At 38.8% G+C, this 19,293-nt stretch overlaps 2 protein-coding genes across 17 annotated transcripts in view; one reads left to right on the top strand and one right to left on the bottom strand.

The window, feature by feature from the left end:
* The window catches only part of LOC135166555 (liprin-alpha-1), a 36,456-nt gene extending 19,107 nt beyond the window's left edge, over positions 1-17,349 (bottom strand). For 5 of the 16 annotated variants that reach the window (XR_010299702.1, XR_010299704.1, XR_010299703.1 and 2 more), the window contains exons 1-16: positions 16,366-17,349; positions 10,071-10,172; positions 9,450-9,614; positions 9,253-9,327; positions 8,797-8,883; positions 7,766-7,939; positions 6,653-6,940; positions 6,234-6,377; positions 5,160-5,319; positions 4,158-4,936; positions 2,454-2,611; positions 2,050-2,097; positions 1,341-1,593; positions 1,051-1,196; positions 299-932; positions 69-185 (exon numbers count right to left, since the gene is read on the bottom strand). Coding sequence is in view for 12 of the 16 variants with exons in the window: in XM_064128888.1 (XP_063984958.1) it covers positions 69-185; positions 299-932; positions 1,051-1,196; positions 1,341-1,593; positions 2,050-2,097; positions 2,454-2,611; positions 4,158-4,936; positions 5,160-5,319; positions 6,234-6,377; positions 6,653-6,940; positions 7,766-7,939; positions 8,797-8,883; positions 9,253-9,327; positions 9,450-9,614; positions 10,071-10,172; positions 16,366-16,614 (3,579 nt within the window). In the remaining 4 variants the exon portion in view is untranslated. Of the gene's footprint in view, positions 1-68; positions 186-298; positions 933-1,050; positions 1,197-1,340; positions 1,597-2,049; positions 2,098-2,453; positions 2,612-4,157; positions 4,937-5,159; positions 5,320-6,233; positions 6,378-6,652; positions 6,941-7,765; positions 7,940-8,796; positions 8,884-9,252; positions 9,328-9,449; positions 9,615-10,070; positions 10,173-16,365 lie in introns of all 16 variants that reach the window. The other 11 variants (XM_064128896.1, XM_064128897.1, XM_064128890.1 and 8 more) reach the window with 11 other exon arrangements.
* Positions 17,350-18,004: 655 nt separating this feature from the next.
* On the top strand, positions 18,005-19,260 carry LOC135166574 (uncharacterized). Its single transcript, XM_064128930.1, has 2 exons — positions 18,005-18,152; positions 18,243-19,260. The coding sequence occupies exons 1-2, from the start codon at positions 18,113-18,115 to the stop codon at positions 18,533-18,535; spliced, it is 333 nt and encodes a 110-aa protein (XP_063985000.1). The 5' UTR covers positions 18,005-18,112; the 3' UTR covers positions 18,536-19,260.
* Positions 19,261-19,293: the final 33 nt, after the last annotated feature.

Genomic DNA, 19,293 nt, shown 5'->3' with positions numbered 1-19,293 from the left:
GACAATTTTGTGAGTTTTGATGATTGCAATTTATCCTGGATAATCATTTATATTGAATGACGAACTACCTGAACATTTTGCGTTGGTATCTGAAGGGTCAGGGCGAATGCATTGGCATCGAAACTCTCGTCAAGGGCCACGAGAGCTCCGTGTACTCCGGACTCCAAGAGATTGTTCCCATACTCCTAGAAAAAATGTTTCCCTCACTTAAATTTCGCAAGAGTAGCTTCTGTCTCACTCTCTCACTTTCATCACTGAGAGTACATATTTTTAACGATATTTAAATAGTGATGCCTACCTTGAGTCCGATAGATTGAACCCATCTGATGACTCGGTCATTGCTCCAAACGATGACATCTACATTGGCCCCCTCAGCCATTCTCCTCCTGTCCTCGAGCTGTTGTCGGTCGAAATTAAGTCTCTTGAGGCAAGATATTCCATACTGGAGGCTCGTCCTGTGGAAGCTGTCCACCATTCTGAGTTGTCCCCTCAGATCCTTCTTGGTAAGATGATCGAGCATTCGTGCGTCAACAAGGCACTCCATAAATGTGGATCTGTACTGCGGCAGGCCAAGACTTGGCAGCCAAACATTTCCAATCCACTCGTGATTCATATCCCCAAAAGCAAGAGTTGTTCTGGATGTTTTTGGAGCTGATGGAGAGGTCAGTGAGACCATCTCCTGAATGGCGAGTCTCAATTTGAGTCTGTGGAGAGGATTGCTGATGCCTATTTCTCGTTGAATCTCTGTGTCACTCAGGGCTGACATAATGGCACCACTTTTGACGTTGGCACGACAGGCTGCTACGTACCAAGCTGGCATTCCCACCCAGAGCTCCAGCCAGGCGACTATCGTGGGGCCATTCCAGAGAGCAAATGGAGTGCCTGCTTTCATAGCTTCGCCCAGAAGCTCATGACGAGATGAGTCCAGCATGCTGAGGGGATAGGAAATAATGACCCATATTTAAAAAAATATTTTTCTCCGAGGACTCTGATAAAATGCAGAGATATCAAGGAAGGCCGCACTGTTATGGAAATAATCGGGAAATTCACCTTTTCTTTTTCCTTCGATCGAAATCACTCTTTCCACCCAGCGTCCCAGCAACGGAGACATTATCCCCATAATCAGGATCCGCCGGTGTACACGCTCCCCCCATCCCGGGAACGTCTCCGGGCATTGTTGTATCCTTCCCCTTAATCTAAATAAATAAACCAATCAAACCCACGAATTTTAAATCAATCCAGTCAGACCTGTTCCACCGTCTATATCTATTTTCCAATACTTTTCAGTAGACTGTCGAATTTAACGCTGAAAAATTCTCAAAAGGAATTCCAATTCTCACCTTCTCCTTTTTGCTGAAGAATCTCCCAAGACTGCTCTTAATTCCCTTCTTCTTCTGCGCAGCAGCAACAGCAGCTGCTGTAGCAGGACTCATCGTCGACGGCATATGCAAATGAGAGCTCGACAATTGTCCAATGGGCAGGCCAACACTTCCAAAACTGTTCTTGTGCAAACTGTCCTGGCTACTATGACGTGAAGACAATGGTGAAGGTGGTGTTCCAGAATTCAGTGTGCCGTTGTTATGATGCCCATGCCTGCTAGCATCGAGCGCTAATCTAGTTTCTATGTTTCTACCTTCTATTTCGCTCATTATATTTATTCAATGAGTGAGACTAATCGTTGCACTTCACTTGTCATTTTGTCATTAAAATATCTCCGAATCTGACGGATTTAGCAGAGAAAGTCATAGAAACTTTCATCTTGGGAATTTCATTTTCCAGAAAAACGGTTTTATGTCAAAATCTCGTGAACCCAGTGGTTCTCGACTTGCAACGAATATTCTCTGTACTTTCGTCGTGCCATCGCCGCACATCACATATACATCAGTATAAAATTAAATAATTCTTAATAAAGCGAAGACAGGACATGTTGGTAAATCTGAAATTCAGGTGTCATTTCCTCAATCACCAGTTGCACTTATCTAATTCGATTGCATATTGGATGGCACAGTGGCACGACGATTGCATGCATTACGGGAATAATTAATTAACCTGTGAGTGGAGTATCCGGCGCTAGGAAATCCGCTCTGTCCGGTGCGCCTGTTAGTACGATGAACGAGGGATAGTGTGAGTTAGTGAGTTAATTGAATTTCATCTGCCATCAAGCGGAACACGAAAGAAACATGATTTTGGGGCCATCAACGTCAGAAGAAATTAATAAATTCAAAAGCCACAAGTCCTAATTAAATTAAATGAAAATCTCTCTGCGAAAAGTTTTACTGGATTTTTTGAAATTTTTTTTTTCTGCTCCATTTTGCCCCCATCCCGTCGCATAATAACTCATCGTCTTAGCAAATTGTTAGGTCTTCCACAAAATCCCCTGAAGTACCACGAAAACCCCAAAAAGTTTCTCCCAAATTCCGAACGACCCAGAAGTTGATAATATCACCAAGTACCTCCTGAGCTCCTCTTGGCTGTGCGCCAATGCCTGAACGACTCTCTCCAGTCTCAGGGATCTTGCTGTCAGTGGTGATGCAGCTTCACTCCCTCCACTACCACCGCCTCCACTGTCACGTTCACTAACCGAGTGTAACTCCTCCCCGGACAACTGCAACTGCCACAGGCAGAGATCATTATTCTGGTGGAATTCATTGTGGAATTCGATAATGAAATGGTACTCGAGTGCAATTAAATTCCTCATTTTGCCTGATCTCTAGTGAGCCATAGAATTGGAGAGAAAAAGACTGTACATAGTACTTGTGGAGAATTTAATTCTGCATAAAAAAGATCAAGTGAGATTTTTTCATATTTTTCTTTCACGCGATAAATACACGGTTTAAAATATGTTCTATGAGCTACCACTTCACTATCGAATTTCATCTAAGATTTAATTTCATCAGAGTATTTATCTGATTTTTTATGGCTATTGAGAAGGTGTTGGCATAATCCAAGCAGCAAGAATCATAATATTCTGCAAAATCAATGATAATAGTAAGAATAAGAACTGAATGGGTTGTGAAGTGATGGAGAATTGGAAATTAATAAAATTAGAATGACAAAAATAATAATTCCTCGGAATCCATCACTTCACCGATAAAAAAAGCCTGAAAATCATTACCATTCTGTAATAAAAAATTCTGGCCGAATGGAATGGAGACGAACCATGGCACACCATGACAATGGCAAGAACAATATGAATATCCAGAGGGCAATTCCCTCGGAACGATGAAAGAACGGAAAAATCATAATTTTTTTCATGCCAAAAAGAGTCCCAATTCCATTCACCCCGAAAGCTCTCATCAGTAATGATCCTCCCCACAGTAAAAAACAATACATCTCCTAAAACCTAATGGTTTTACTCTGCTGTGAAAACTCCGCTGGAAGCGCAGACTGAGTGGGCAAAACCGAAAAAAAAGTGAAAGAGCCAAATGAAAAAATCAAGTAAAAGCGACAATAACAGAAACGAAACTTCAACTTTTTGTCGCAAAATTTTCCTCAGTGGGTTGTTGTTGTTTTTTTTTTAAATGTCAGGGAAGGAACGAACCTGGCTAGCGGGGAGTGACTCGGACAGTTGTCCTGGGCTTGCCAATGAAGCTGCATACTGATGAAGATGAGCAGGTGACATTGAGGCAGGTGCCTGTAACACCGGACATCCAAAAGAACCGTCTCGAGATTTTTAAACCAATTTTTTTCCGTTTAACTTGTTCCTTGATAATTTTAAATTTTGTCCTGGGGCTCATTAATTTCGTTCGGCCGAGGGTGGGAGAGATGAGGGGAGATGACAACGAAGAGATGAACATTGTTATTTGTTAGTTGTTGGGGAGGAGAGACGAGTTCATTGGTAATTTTCCCCAGGAGCTGTCGAAGGCTTTTGGAATTTTTTGAACAGCTTTAACGATTTCTTATAAATTTTTTTGTTCGGAAAATTCTGTCAGAGAAACTCAATTTTTTTCATGTGGCAAATATCCTTATGTATACTTCTCCGCGAAAATATTCGATCTATACAATCCAAAAAATCCCAGAATTATTTGCGTGGTCAATACAAGTCTCTGGTTAAAGCTTTTACTCTCAATCACAATATAAATTCTAAAAATCCCCAAAAACTCCAGTTCCCCACCCCTAGCTCGTCTCCCCTCCAGTGCCCTCCCCGCCATTCTTACCGTATGATACTTATGAAGATAATCCCTATTGGGGCTGTGATGACTCTTGGGTGTGGACCTTCCACTCAAAGGAGGAGACGCCCTCTCAAGACTCCTTCCCCTGGCCAGAAGGTTCATGTGCTCAAGACTGCCAACCCTGCTCTCGAGCTCCTCAGCCCTGGCCTCAGTACTCTGCTTCTCCTCCTGAATGAGCCTAATCTCGATGTTGATGGCGTCGAGCTGCTCCTGGAGCATCATCGCCAGTGTCTGTGCATCAGTATGTCCGCTGGGGCTAATAACATCAGCAGCTGATGAAAAAATACTCTCGTTGTCGCCATCGCCCTCAGCATCGGACGACACATCAAATGCCTGTTGGACATTCGCCAGGACATGAGCTTGTTGAAGCTTCTCCCACTCCTGTTCGGCAAGTGTTCTGGCAACGTAACCCTTGGTCCCATCGTCCTCGAGGCGTTTACCCCGTCTGGGAAGGGAGTGAGTGTCAAAGGAACTGTGACTAGCTGATCTTGACGACGAGGCTGGCTCCACTGCATTTGGTGATAAGCTTCTGGTGAGGGCATCGGTCTGCTGGATGTTGAAAGCTATCTCCTGCTGTAACATCTGCCTCTTGACGTTATCTATTTCCAATCGAGCTTTGCCAAGCTCCTTCATTATCTCCGATTTCTCGTTCTGAAGGTCTTCGGCGATCTTTCGAGTCTTCTCGAGCTCCTGGGTGAGGGCGTTCTTCTCCTCCAGGGCATGCATGCGCTCTTTGAGGTGCACCTGCAGGCGCTCGTTCGATTCTGGAAGAGGAGGGTATTTTATTGAGGGGGGATGGGCAACAGTAGGGAACGTCTTCAATGGATAATAACTCATAGACTAGGAAATCTGTAAATATTGAAGAACGATTCGAATAAAAAAAATTATAAATTTTCCACTGGAAGATACCATCAATGACTTTTATCTTCACAGGTACTCATTATAATCGAACAAATAAATTATTAAGAAATACTCAGCAACCCCTACCTGACAGTAGTTTATCAACAGTACTGCTCAACCTCGTGTTATGCTCCTCATTCATTTTCAATCGTTGATTGAGGCGCATAACCTCAGCATTTTTCTCCTCGAGTTGTCCCTCCAGTCTCTGAATCCTGTCTTCAGCACTGCCATGTCTCTCCTGCGCCTGCTTATTTAAATGCCACTCTTTGTTAAACAATTGCATTGACAATGAATCGAGAAACTTTCAATTGAGATGGACGTCATGATGATGATGGATTCTCAACATTTTTTTTTATTAAAAATTCACCTGAAGTTCTTCATGAAATCTCAGTTCTATCAACCCTAGTTCAAATCCCTAGTCTAATTTGAAAAATCATGAACCACGAGCAGATGTTGATTGGAAAATCCACCGAGGAAAGTTCAATCTCTTAATGACTAATTAAATCGAAGGCATTCAATTATTAATTCATTAAAAATCAGGTTCAAACGATTGTAGACGTGCCTCCGACATTTAAAAAATTCCTCGGCAACTTCTCGTGACTCTTAATCCTAATCATGCAATGCATATCTAGAAATCATTATCTTCAATGAAGAAAGTAAGCTCTCGAAATGCTTTCGAAGCATGACGACAAAAAAAGACAATAATCAACTAAACAAATGATATAAATCATAAAAAACGTGATAATTCGAATAAATCCAAGCCAGCAGCTCATGAACACTGATTAGGTCTTGAAAATCTGTAAATGAGGCGATAAAAATGATCTTTATGACGAGAATCTGAACAAAACTAGCTGAAGAACTCAGTGTTAAAAAAAAATTGTATCGTCAATGGAGATAAAAACCAAAGAGTGCTGATGACGATGAATGCATGTTCTGTATGAGTAATAATGTTAGTATTCAATGGATATAATTAGTAAAATAAAACAGGCACAGGCTCACACCACATTCAACTCTAAGGGAAAAATTAATTGAGTAAAATGATAAAAACTGTTGGAATCAATAGTGAAGGAATTTAAATAATAAATTAATTGATAATTAGTCAAGGAGACATGTAGAATGGAACATTATGGTGTGATGTGGTGATATGATTCCCCTGCGTACCTGATTGGGCCTCCTCACCTGGGTCAGTGCCTCCATCCTAGCCTTCAATTGCTCTTCCATTTCTGGTAATTTTGGATAACCAGCCAATTTTTGTTCAGCAAGCTCTAGTTTCTCTTGAATAGCTGCTATCTTCTCCTCTTGCAGCTTAATTTCGAGTTTCAAAAATAATTCAAGAATGAGAGAATGATGATTTTTTTATTCAGTCGAGGAGGATTTGTAAAAAAAAAATGGAAAAAAAAATATTTTGCAATTGACGAGTTATTTTTGAAGTTGAGTAATAATTTTCCAAAACTTCATTAACTTATTTCTTCCTCCACTCAATAATGCGTACGAAATTAATTGTTATGCAGCCAAAAGTAAGAAAATCCCCTGATGACGTTTTTTTATATCGTTAAGAATGAAAATTGATCTTTAGATACCTTGAGCTGTGCCTCTTTGTGCTGCAATTCTTGCTCCAATTTTTCATTCAGATCGTGGAGACTAGTGGATTCTCTCTGGGCATTCAGATATCTCTTCTCCAGCGTTGCAATTCTCTCCTCCTGATCCTCCTTTTGTGCTACATTTTCACGTAAATCTCGTTGGAGTTTGACATTTGTTTCCTGGGTTTTCACGAGGTCCTTCTGTGCCTTGGAAAGAGTCTCCTCGAGCTCTGCCACACGACCACCGAGTTCACCAACTCGACGCTGCCATGTTGACAATTCTACACTCTGAAATTATTTTACTTGTTTCTTTACTTGCCTGGACGACAGAATTTTTATTATTTTAGTTTTTTTTAATCTCAAACATCGAAAAAATTTCAACAATTGAATTTATCTCAATTAAATTCTCTTCATAATTCATTCGATTCTGCGAATATTCACCTTTTTGAAATAACTATAAATTTATCGCTGTAATAAATTATTTACTTTAGGACTCTGTTTGTGTTGATAACAATAGTGTTGATATCGAGTAATTCCTGTTAATAAAAAAATCCAAAAACTGCACATATTCATTTTCTCCAAAATTTCGTTCAATTTTTAAATGACTCTCGTATAACTGTACTCATGTCAAACTAACAAATCTCATGCCAAAATACTCTCTACACTGAACGATTATAATCATTCCACCGCATGCTATACCGATACAAACACTAGTATTAATCGATCAGTGCCCCTAGAGCCCCCCAATCCCTGAAAAGGGGCAAAACTTGGCAAAAGTCGAGGGAAAAAATGATTCTGTGACAAATTATGTGCAATAGAATTTTTTGTCTTTACAAATATAAAAAAAAAATCATGCAGTGAAAATAATAAAATCCCCTTAAAACTACTTTATTGCCATCGAAAAGGGGAAACATCCCTCCAAACAATAGCCCACCACCTCCCATTATTTTTAATCAGCTAATTAAATCGCTGACTAATCGATTAACTCGTTAGCAACCTCAATCACTCGTCTAAAACCCCGGGAATATTCACAACTCGTTGATTAAATAATTTAATAATCTGTCTTAATCTTGAATAATGGGAGTTTTCAATATTCCCAATGAATATTCGTACCTGTTTCTCAACAGTCGACTGCAAGTCAATAACACGTGCAGCCGATTCGTGGTCAGAGGTATCGAGACCACCGTTGCTCAGTCTATTTCCACTCTCCATTTTCCTCTCATCATTAAACTCAATAACAGTTGATACCACCTCCTGTTGGTCCTGGCTAGCTGTTTCAGTTTCATTCTGCCCGATCATAATACTATTTTACATTGAGAATAACCCTTCCACCATTATCCCCCTATTATCCCTTTCTCTCCCTTAAAAATTCTGTTCGCTCTCTCTTTCCATTTCTCCCCTGTCAATTCTGTATCATTTTGCATCTTATCTTATCCTCTAACATGCAACTACAAATTTTTACGATCGAAAAATATTTTTTTCGAAGTGAATTGGTGAAAACAGGAGATTGAATCAAATTTTCATCTATATGTTTTATTTTTTATATTTTTTATATTTTTCATAAATTTATCCCCTGTTCTCACTCGACTGACATCTCATTCACCAAAAACAAATTGAAAAGCTCTTGAAAAATGTATTTAATCATATCCTCCATTTTCTCAATTACATTTTTTGCTGATGTTTTCTGCCAGAAATCAATAAATCATTTTCAATACTAGAAAAAAATCTTCAAACTACTGTAGAATCCACATTGGCCCTCGCTTCCAGTAAATTCTCTTAAGGTACATCCGCAGTGATTCTAGGGGAGTGGAGAAAATCTAGATTCCGAATTATGAAAATATATTCTTTATTATTTGAGAGCTAAGGGTCCACGATTTATGTCTACTCCAATATTTTATGCGTTTACTGCGGAAGTATCTTCGAAAATTTCGTTAACTCCATGGAGAATATAAAAGTGACCATGCAAAATGACAGATGCAGCTGCGAACTCTCTCACACATCCACAGAAATGAATAAAAAAAAAAATAACAAACAAAAAGACATTAAATTGTCATGAATCAATTGTATCAATCTCTTGTGCTCATGTGTTCTGTGTGTGAGGTGAATTATATGATACCCTCCTTGTCCCAATCAATAATTCTTACCTTGCTCTGGCTCTCATCAGTCTGGCCATTCTCTTTGGGTCTGTCCTCGAGAGTCTTGAGATGTCCAGCAGCTTTGTATTGCTGGAGCTTCAGAGAGACGACAAAAAAAAAATAAGAATTAGAAGCGAAGGTGTGAGAAGTTTTCAAGAAGTTTTACGAGAATGTTTTAGTGAGAAATTGAATTGTTTGGAAAAAAAATGAAAGATAAATTATTTGGAAGGAATAAATTGAATGTTTAGCGAAAAATCAAAATATTTTGCTCTCAGTGCAATTATTTATATGTTTAAGTAATAAATTTCCGTTTGGAGAACGTCATCTATTATTTATTATGCCCTCCGGATGGTTTATATTACCCGAGAAAAAAAAATTGCACCGAGAGTGGAAAAAGTTTTCAATTTCCCCATTCTATCGATCCCTCCCAGGAAAGTTCTTCTACCCCCCGATATTTTATCTCACCTCGTCTTTGGTACGTGATAGCTCCTCCTCGAGACTCGTATTTTTCTCCAGTGCGACTCTTAATCGCTCTCGTACCTGAAAGTCAACAGATAAAATATTGTATTTTCAATTGATTATTAAATTTTGTTGTCGCGGTGGCTGAGTGAGTGTGTGAATTCTCCCTTGACTCTTTTGTCACGTAGGTATTAAGTGCAGACCTTTTCGTCCAGGGCCTTGTGATGCTCGAAGAGGCTCTTGAGTGCCTTGAGGACCTCGACCTCGGACGAGACACCCGACTGGGCTGCAGCTTGTCTCTTCACTACTGTCATCCTCAGTGACCTTTCGTGACGTGACACCAGACATTCCAGATGTTCGAGTAGAAGCTGTGCAATTGACAATATTGATTAAGAGTTGGTAAATAAATTTGGGAATCTGTATCTCATTTATTAAAGAGTTATTACGTGGAAGAGGAGTCGGTATAATGCTCAATTCGAAAAAAAAAACAAGCAGAGCATGATAAATGTTTCAATTATGGAAACCTACCCAGAAAAGACCCCCAAGAACATGTAAAAAAAATTATTCCAAATCTCCTTGACCCCAAGGATCCCCAAAAAATTCATAAAATCCGATTTCAACTCCCGGAATAATTCATTTACAATTCATAACCGCCTCCCAACCGTAAGAAGCCGTCTCGTCTCGTCGTACGTAAACTTTAAAAATGAAACAGTGAATGAGGATGGTGTGGAGGGGAAAAAAAACCAGGGAGTTGAAGTCGAAAAAAAAATTTAATAAAACAACGGCTAGAGAATCAAGGGAAATAAGAATGCATCAGACTTTACCCGAGTGTTGTTACGCTCTGCTTTTAATTCCGAGATTTCTTCCTCTCGCTCGAGTATATTCTCACGGGCTGCTGAGAGTTCCTTCGTCAGTTGCGAAAATTCCTGTGAAAATAAGGAACCATTAAATCTGAAATAATTATTTCGTCCTTTTTTAAAACTTCTTATTCAGAAATCATTCATTTTGCGCTTATACCGAAAAGTCCGGAGGGGAAATGGTGGAATCCAAGAGCAAATATTCTGTCCAATCTACTTTACTATTACTGGTCAATATTTATTTAATTTCCCTTATGGAGAGGGCTTCTTTTACCTCCCAACAGGGGACCAAATAAATCCTCTGAATATTCTTCCCATCAAAATTTCATCAGTATTTTTTTACGCAATAAATGAATATGAAAAGGATAAATAAATTGTTTGCATTGCCTCCCGGGTTCTTTGATGTGAAGCAAGACTAGGTAATCCCCCTCGGAAACAGTCGAAACATTACTAATTAATGTAATGATATTTATCCCGGATAATTTAGAATTCATAATAATTTTCAATTGGACCTGTTTACGTCAGTTCTATAAATAAACGTTTCCACGAGGATTCGAAGGGCTTAAAGGGCAAATATTTCGCTCAACCTACTTCACCATTAGTGGCTGAAGCTTTATAGACTTCAATATTCGTTTCGTTTCGCTTGTGTAATGGGATTTTTTTCACCTTTTACCAGACTACGAAGCAAATCCCCTAAAACTTTTTTCCTTCAAAATCGGACTAACGTTTTTAAAGCTCTTTTTATGCATCTCCAGTACGAAAAATACGAATAGACAAACAAATGGATTTTCTTTTTCTCTCTCTATCTCGTACCTTGTCATGAAACTTAACTAGCTGTCTCTTGAAATCTTCTTAACGCTCGAAATCGTCGCTGTGGGGTCCGAATGACATTCCCCCACAGGAGATTTTTCAAAGCGTGAAACTTTCTGAAGCTCGACCAGTGGAAAAAAAGTGTACATTTACGGGGGTGAGTCCACTAATGGTGAGAAGGCCAATGCTTTTAATTTTCCTTTCATTATTAATTTATCGCGGGGATGAAGGTTCTATTGATTTTTTTTTTTTCACTTCAGAATAGGAGTTTTGTTTTAAAAATCTCCACTCTTTTCTCTTCAACCCCAAGACACGAACAATGTGCGAAATAAATAAATCCAGTGGTTTATAGTCCGTTGACTCGGGCGGATTGAAGTTTATGGGAAAACCATTGGGTAGTAAAACGTGCTGGATTGACATCGCATCCTGTCTCCACACGCTTTCCGCATTGTAATTCGTGGTTTCCTGATACAATTGGATTCCTGTTATCGGATCAATGACAATAAAATCAGGTAGATATATCCGAACAATAATAATGTGCAATTCAAGGAGAAAAATTTTTTACCCTTAATTATCCCCTAATTGCAATTAAAAATATTTTAATTACGCAACTGTTGGAGGAATCAGAGTGCGAAGAGCAGTGGACGTGTCTCTCATTACGTGATTTCAATACCACTGGCCTTCCACCATTTTTTTCCATCTCGATTTACGCTTTAATTATATAACAGAATGAAACGGAACGAAGTGAGAACAAACGCGTAATAATTTTATTTTTAAAAACTTTTTTGACGAGTCGGCAGTGAATCTGGAGTCTATGAAGCAATAACGATCATAAGATGATCCTTAAACCCTTCTAGGATTGAGTTTTGTCAATTTTTCAAAACTGAGTGGGTATAAGGGTCGATCTTGACCCTGAGGAGGTTGAGAAATTTATTTTTGACTCCAACAGCAATTTAGTATCGAATGAAAGTGAAGGTTGAACCTTCGAAAAATGGTTCCGGATAAAATTAGACGACCAACCCTTAGTGACCCTCAACTCCACTCAATATCCTAAACAAGACAAATAATTTATAGTCAAGTAACAAGTTGTTCTCTGTTTGTGGTTAGAAAAAAGACGAAAAATAATAAAAAAATCCCCCTCACGAATTTATGATATGCACGTGCGGACGGTAAATAAAAAGTGCGGTTAAATACATCCACATTTACCTAAAAAATGTCCAAAGTGTCTCAGTGTGTGTCTGTTATGAGTGCAAATTGGAGGAGGGCAACAGAGTGGTGGGGAAGTGGATAAAAAAAAAATTGTGGGACGAAAACCCGGGTGCAATGTACGGTTGGAGAGGAGTCTGACCGATCAATACCCCACCTACTCACTGGGCGCATGAATGAACCTCACCTTATACTACTCGCTCGTCTCCAACGTATGGACCTCCCACTCCCGCCCTCTCTTTCTTCCCATTTTATGTCTCATTGTATCTGTTTTCGTACACCGGGTTTTGCTCCCATTTACGTACGTACGTGAATTTTATCAGAATTTGTGTGAGTAAACCACGTTTGTTGTATGTGTAGGTCCCTGGAAGTCCCACTCCCACCATTACGTGCGTTTAAGGTTGCAACTACATCCACTACCGGTTTTTTTACGACTAAAGTTCCTTGTAATTTTTTTTTTTGAAGATTTGTCAGATGATATTGAGCCAATTATCCTTAAATTACAGGGAAGCCATTAAAAATATTTGTGGATATTTGTCTGAGAATTTTATTATGAAAAATTTCAAGGGCTGGAAAGAAGGAATATCTCAAAAATGAATAAACTTATCAATGAAAGGCATAGAATATTTTTTTAAGCTTTTGAAATTTCTCACAAAGAAGTTCTTGTTACATTTTTCGATAAACTCATTCATTCCCTAGATATCATCAATTGGGATAATAAACTCTCCCTCGGTACATTAATAATAATCGCCACGAGACGAGAGAGAGCCCCTCGACTCTCGAAAAAAATCATTAGCAATGTTGTCTGGATGAATTTATACCTCTGATTAGCGAGAGGAATCTACTTCCCACTTTCGTTTTCTGGAATGGCGTAGGACTTTCGCTTCCTCTTGAAAATCGAACACAACCATTTACGTTAATTCGAAATTGTGTTATAAAAATTTTGTCGACGAGAGATCAATGAATTGAGAATGGAAATTTTTTCATTACATAAGTCTTTAGCATCTCCAGCGATAATTTTAAAATAGTTATGACAGCCGTATGCTAGTATGTCACACTGAAAACTCAAGCTCAAGTGAAAGGAACAGTCGGAGGTAAATTTGCATGTTGATAATTCAATGTTGTCCAGCTTTCGATTTTCTATTTCAATTCTTTAATTTTTTTTCCATCCAACTCATCGGAAATTTTATTTAAGAAATTTCAACGGCTAAAAAATAAAACATTACATGAAATATCGCCATTAGAGAAGTTAATGAAGTTTAAAGGACCTGTGCGCCCTCCTAATGACTGTGCGAATTCAACTGAGCATTTTCGAGAGACTCTCAAGGAGTTTAATCCCCATCTACTTCGGGTAACAATGTTACACTCCTAAGGAAGGACAAACATGGGATTTATGGGTAATCTTGAGGTAACTAAAGATCTCTGAGAGGAAAGAGCGACTCTAGAACTAATTTTTATTGATCCAGAAATATTCAAATAGATAGAATTAAATTTTCTGCAAAAAAAATGATTTTTCTGTTCCCAAAAATGAATTTAAACTCAAAACTTCTGGCTATTCAAAATTAAAGCCGAAAACTGGTGCAGCCTTAGCCGAATTTACCAGCAAATTGGCCCCCTTTCACGTCCTTCAGTCTCTCCCAACTAATCAGTCCTCAATTCACTCGGCCGTTTGTCCGAGTTTTCATCAGGAGGTAAAAGGGCTCGAGGATGTTCTCCATGAAAAATCAATAATTGTTATGACGCAGTAAAACCCGTGATTTTCCATTTCCCAACTTCTAAAATATGAGGGTGCATTGAACCTGTATTTACTTGGCTTGAGGCCATGAGGTCACAATAGTCGGAGACTGAGGAAAGAAGCAAAAAGTAGAAAACGAAAAAAAATGAAACGAAAAAAATTGCCAAGAGTCACGATAAATTAATGAAAGGCGACAGTTTCCCGTGAAGTACCCATCTATCGATTATTTTTCGGTTTGAATTGGGCTGTTATTTTTAACGGATGACCCCTCAACGAGTGGAAATATCCATTGGCCATGAAAAAAAACATTTCACAAAAAAAATGGTGAATTTCTTTCCCTCCAGCGCCAAAGGGAGCTCGATTCAATCAACCGGAGAAAAAAAATCGACGTCAAGGGCAATCGATACTTGATTAAAGGCTGATTTAATTGACCGGAAGATGTGACTAGAGTTTCATACAATAATTCGACTAACTTCGTTCATCAACCTCGACAAATTGTCTCTCATTTGTCATCCTCATCTGTCACTTGGATTCAATTACAATTCGATTCTCATTCTTTTTTACAGCTCGACGAGGTGATAAATCGATTGATCATAATTTCCTTATGAATATCTCCGAATCCAGAGGCTATGGAAAAATATTTTCCATAATGATTTTTGTAGAGAATATTGAGAGCTAGAAGAAAGGTCTTCACGAAAAATTCCCCATCTCCCTTCAATTCCAGACGATTCAGCAGAAACTCATTAATTCCAAAATGGAAAATTAATTCTAATGAAAGCGAAGGTTCCGTCGAATCCTCGATAGTCCTTGACCGCACGATTCGATTTGGTTGTTTTTTTTTTAATTTTGAAGGCTGAGGAATTCCTTGAAGAGGAAAATAAATACGGGCGAAGATTTTACGTGACAACGTCTTTTTCTCGGTAGAATATTTATTGATATGAATATAATTAAATTGCACAATAGGAACAAGGAATTGAATGAAAATAAGAATTGCACAAATTTTAACTATAGAAATATATTTTGTTTACTAAAACATTGTACATGTAAACTTAAACTTAACTAACTCCTATTTGAGACCGATCATAGTTGAGTGGGAGAGAGACGCAAGGCATTCGGCGGGCCTCTCTCTCGTTCGGTGACTCATCGTAACGTTACCGGGCGTTACACTTTTTCATAAGTGACTCCCAGCCGCAACCTAATTTAAGACGTTGTCACGTCAAAACAACAGAATCGACTCTGCCGTTCTCGAGTTATAGAGAATTAAATAAAATTAAATTTTCTTCATTTTGTCTTATTCAATTTAAAATTCACTATTGAATTTATATTCCGCCTGACGGATGAATAAGTGAATGCCTGCATTGCAATGGCTGTAATGAGCCATTATGTCTGTACAAAGTACTGACGTAATTCCCTGTACGACACGATTAGAATCACAAGAAGGAATTACAACAGGATTTCATCAATTTTATGAAAACTGAGGGAATTAAAAAGTAATGTTTTTACCAGAAATATTAAATAATCCACTTATATGTGACTCTAGCCAATTTTTTCCGGTGATTGTCGGGAATGTCGGGAATAATTAGGCATTCTCGTTATGACAACCACGTGAATCGATAAAATTAATGCTTCATTGGGAGAAAAAACAATGTTTTGTCTTTAATGACTGAGTCATTGGGACACGTGAGACCGTTTACTGAATATACAACAGAAAAATGTGAATATTATCTCGGTTGTAACTGATAAGGGACAGGTGGCGTGTCATCTACTCCAGTTTTACGCTTTATTTGCCAATTGAAGAATTTGATTTTTGAACTGGAATTTACTTAGCTACATGTGCTCTTCGAAACTATTTTTAATGAAATACATTAGCTTTGGGGATAGCTCAAGAACATTTCCAGAACAGAGAAAGATTCAGAAGCAACTAGATTGTTAATTGACCCCTAAATTGCAAAATTCATTAATGCAGTTATTCCACAATGGAATTTGATCCAATTTTGAGTAAAAAACCGTCATGCAGTGTGCACAGTTATCTCGTTTCATCAGTGAATCTTATTCGAGACACTCTGTGCCCCCATGAAATCGATATTTGTAATTCCCCTTTATTGAACATGAAAAATAAAACTTGTTACTTCTCGCCCGTATTTCCAGATTGTCCTCAGGTGTTGTTTATCACTCCAGAACATGGAATAAATGTATCTATCCCTGTCGCCCCTTCTCCTGACATTCCGTCTGTTCCCGCAACAATTTTTTTAATTTCTAACAGCTCAATAGCAAAGCGATAAACTGCATTAAGTCAATTTAACCCTCTGTTGAGTCTTGGTAACTAAAAAAATCTATCAGAGGATTGAATTTTCGATCGATCAAAAAATCTGCCAGAGTTTCTCTTCTTGACGTGAATTTCTGCCCTTTCATTCGAAAAAATGAAACTTTTCAATCGCACATAAATTATCAAAGGATCTGATTGTCATCAGATGAGAAATCGGCCCTCAAACCCCCAAACTGTCAAATTACCTGAGGAATATTAGCATTCATCTGTCGATTGAGCGCATCCCTCTCCTTCTCGACGTCCTGCAGCCTGGCCTCAGCCTCCTGGAGCCTCTCCTGGCTCTCCCTGAGCGAATCCATGAGTTTATCCCTCTCATCCAGCATCGACACCATGAGCTGCTCGAAATTAGCATCGTCCCCGGAGAACTGTGAACTCCTCTGGCTGATGCTGTCCTCAGCAATTGTTGGCATCACATCGCACATCATATTCCACATTTTAACAGTGCGCCCAGTGCGCCACTGACACTATCGAATCAAATCAATCCGGCAATAATTAATTTCCCCAACAAAAACTGCACAACTGCTTCTCACTCTATCTCATTTTCCCGGAAATTATAAATAAAAACATTTTCAGAGGCAATGTACGATATTTCCGGTGTCTCATGCCGCCTCCGGGTAACCCACTGACATCTCCGATCGGCTTTTCACACGGGGACACTTCGAATCCACTTCTTTTCCACTCATTTTTCGTCTATTTTTCTCAATTAACCGGCCACTGGTCAATCAACTCAATTAAATTCTCTAATTACGATGATCCCGGGGCTTTCCAACAATTTTCTCACTCACTCCAATTAATCTACCGGGTGCCACTTCAATTGTTTCAACTGTCGGGCCTTTAATTATCTAATTAACAACTTGTAGGAATTATAATGTGATTTAAGGGCCTTAATCCAACTGAAAAATCGACTTTTCGAGTGAAATTCACCTGCGGAGTCCAAATTGCCCGAGATTTTGGGGTCCCACGGGTGTTTTTACCCCTCCGGTGTCTGGTAAAATCACTCGATTCAATTATTCAAGCAAATTGAAGGGCCTACCATCGATCCTTTCAGGCGGCACACTCATGGATTCGTTAATTAAATAAAAAGTAACGCGAAAAAACCACCGAACTGACACACCTACGGGTTATCACTACCGCCCAGTTTCTTTCTACACTTCACCATTTCCGATAACGGCGGCCATCTTGCATTTTGACATCGGGGGTGAAAAATACGCGAGGGAATACGACGGGAGGCGGTGATGCACGAGCAGCGGCGAGTGGACGCGAGGTATTTTTTTAAATTTCTGCGCGAAAATTTGATTTTGGAGGAACGGGATAAACCTTGGAGTTTCTCTTACTGGAATTTATCTGGAGCTAGGGAATTAAAATGCAGGGACTGGATATTTTTCTACTTGAGAGTCATTTCTTAATGATGAGGTCGAATACAGGAATTTACATTGAGCCCATTTGACCCCAATTTCTGCTGTTTAAAAAAAAAAACATTAATACTCGGAATTTTACCAGAAAAAAACCGCTCTGACGAGTTAATTTATTTATAAACAACGAATGCTGTAAAATGAACATTAACAGAGTAAACTATTCCGAATGGATTCAGTATTATTTTTCTGGAAATAATAGTTGAGGAAACAAAACTGTCTCTTTCTAAAAAAAAATAATTCCCCCTCATAAAATACCCAGAAATCTCCTGAGTCATCTCCAGAGTACTTGTCATCGATAGGAAAAAAATCACCAGCATTGAAAAAAAAAATTGCTCCCCTAATTTTCCCACCACCAGTGAATGGCAGGGCCATTGACAATTGATCCCTGAAAAATCATGCCCTCGGAAGTTGTCTGGACCGCTTGAGAGTCTGCGCGCACCCCGAGACGCTCCAGCCAATGATCAATACTCTGGTGATTGCTCTCCAAAACTTTCACACATCATCGTAGTACATCACCATGGTCTCCCCGAGTCACGTCTGTTACCGCAAACACAAGAGTGAGAAAAAATGAAAATTGAAAACCCAAATAAAAAAATATGTCCATATCACCCAGACGACTGAATAAACAATTGACTTTTCTCTCGCAGTCATCAATGACTTGGACGCTGAGGAGGAGATCGAGGACATTTCGGAATCGGTGGAGGAGCTCCGGGAGAAGCTCGCTCACGTTAAGAAGATGATGCAGGAGCAGAGTGGCCACACTCTGGGGGACATTGCCGCCCAGAAAGAACGACGCAGAACCGATTTCATCGATGGAAACTTCCTCTCCCTCATCTTCGGTGTTGTGTTGGTTGTTGTTGTTGGTTCCAGTGTTTACGCATTCTACAATCTGTACGTCGCGGTTCTCCGAAAGTTTCCATCACGTCACACAGAATTATAAACAATCCTTTCAACAATTATTAATTAATTCAGCAGCGGAGTAGGCAACTGAATCCAGGTTTGATGTGTTCCCTGTTTTTTACGATTATCTCAAAATCTGAGGGAGATTCTATTACGGTCGTGTTAATTAACTAGTGATCAACGAGTTTAGCTTACAACTAAGCTCTGTACATATTGTAAATGATATTATCCGACAATTAAACGCCAAGTGATTTTATTATTCAGTGTTTAACTATTGTTTCCATCGACAGGCAACGTTCCCCAACTAAACAGGTTACGATAAAAAATTGTCTAGCTCACGTCCATTCCGAGATATTCGTCAAAAATCAATGGACATAAATCGACTGGTCTTGCCTCTTCGCTGAGGTTATTTATATCATGTATTTATAGAATAATAATAATTAAATAATAAAATCTTTATGTCTCGTTGGAGCCGGGATTGTGTCGAGTGTGGTTGGTTTTTTGTGGAATTTGAACTGTTCACCATAACTATTGAAATTATTGACTTTTTAATTAGTCTTAAGAATGATATCAACCTCAGGATTTTTAAAAATTAATTGAATTGGTATGTGGATCAGGTCTCAACGATTTATAACGATAATTATAAAATGCATCGTCTAGGATTGTTGTAAATAAATTTAATAAAGAATACTCGCATGTTTTTTGTAATCCATCATATTTTTTTCTGCCATTTTCAATGATAAATACAATAAAATTGACGTTTCCGCAAATTGAATGTTTAAATTTGAATTTATGAAA

This window comes from Diachasmimorpha longicaudata, chromosome 10 (genome assembly GCF_034640455.1).
Source record: "Diachasmimorpha longicaudata isolate KC_UGA_2023 chromosome 10, iyDiaLong2, whole genome shotgun sequence".
NCBI classification, from domain to species: Eukaryota; Metazoa; Arthropoda; class Insecta; order Hymenoptera; family Braconidae; genus Diachasmimorpha; species Diachasmimorpha longicaudata.
The sequence above is the reverse complement of the archived record's forward strand: the minus strand, read 5'-3'. Positions and strand labels throughout refer to the sequence as shown.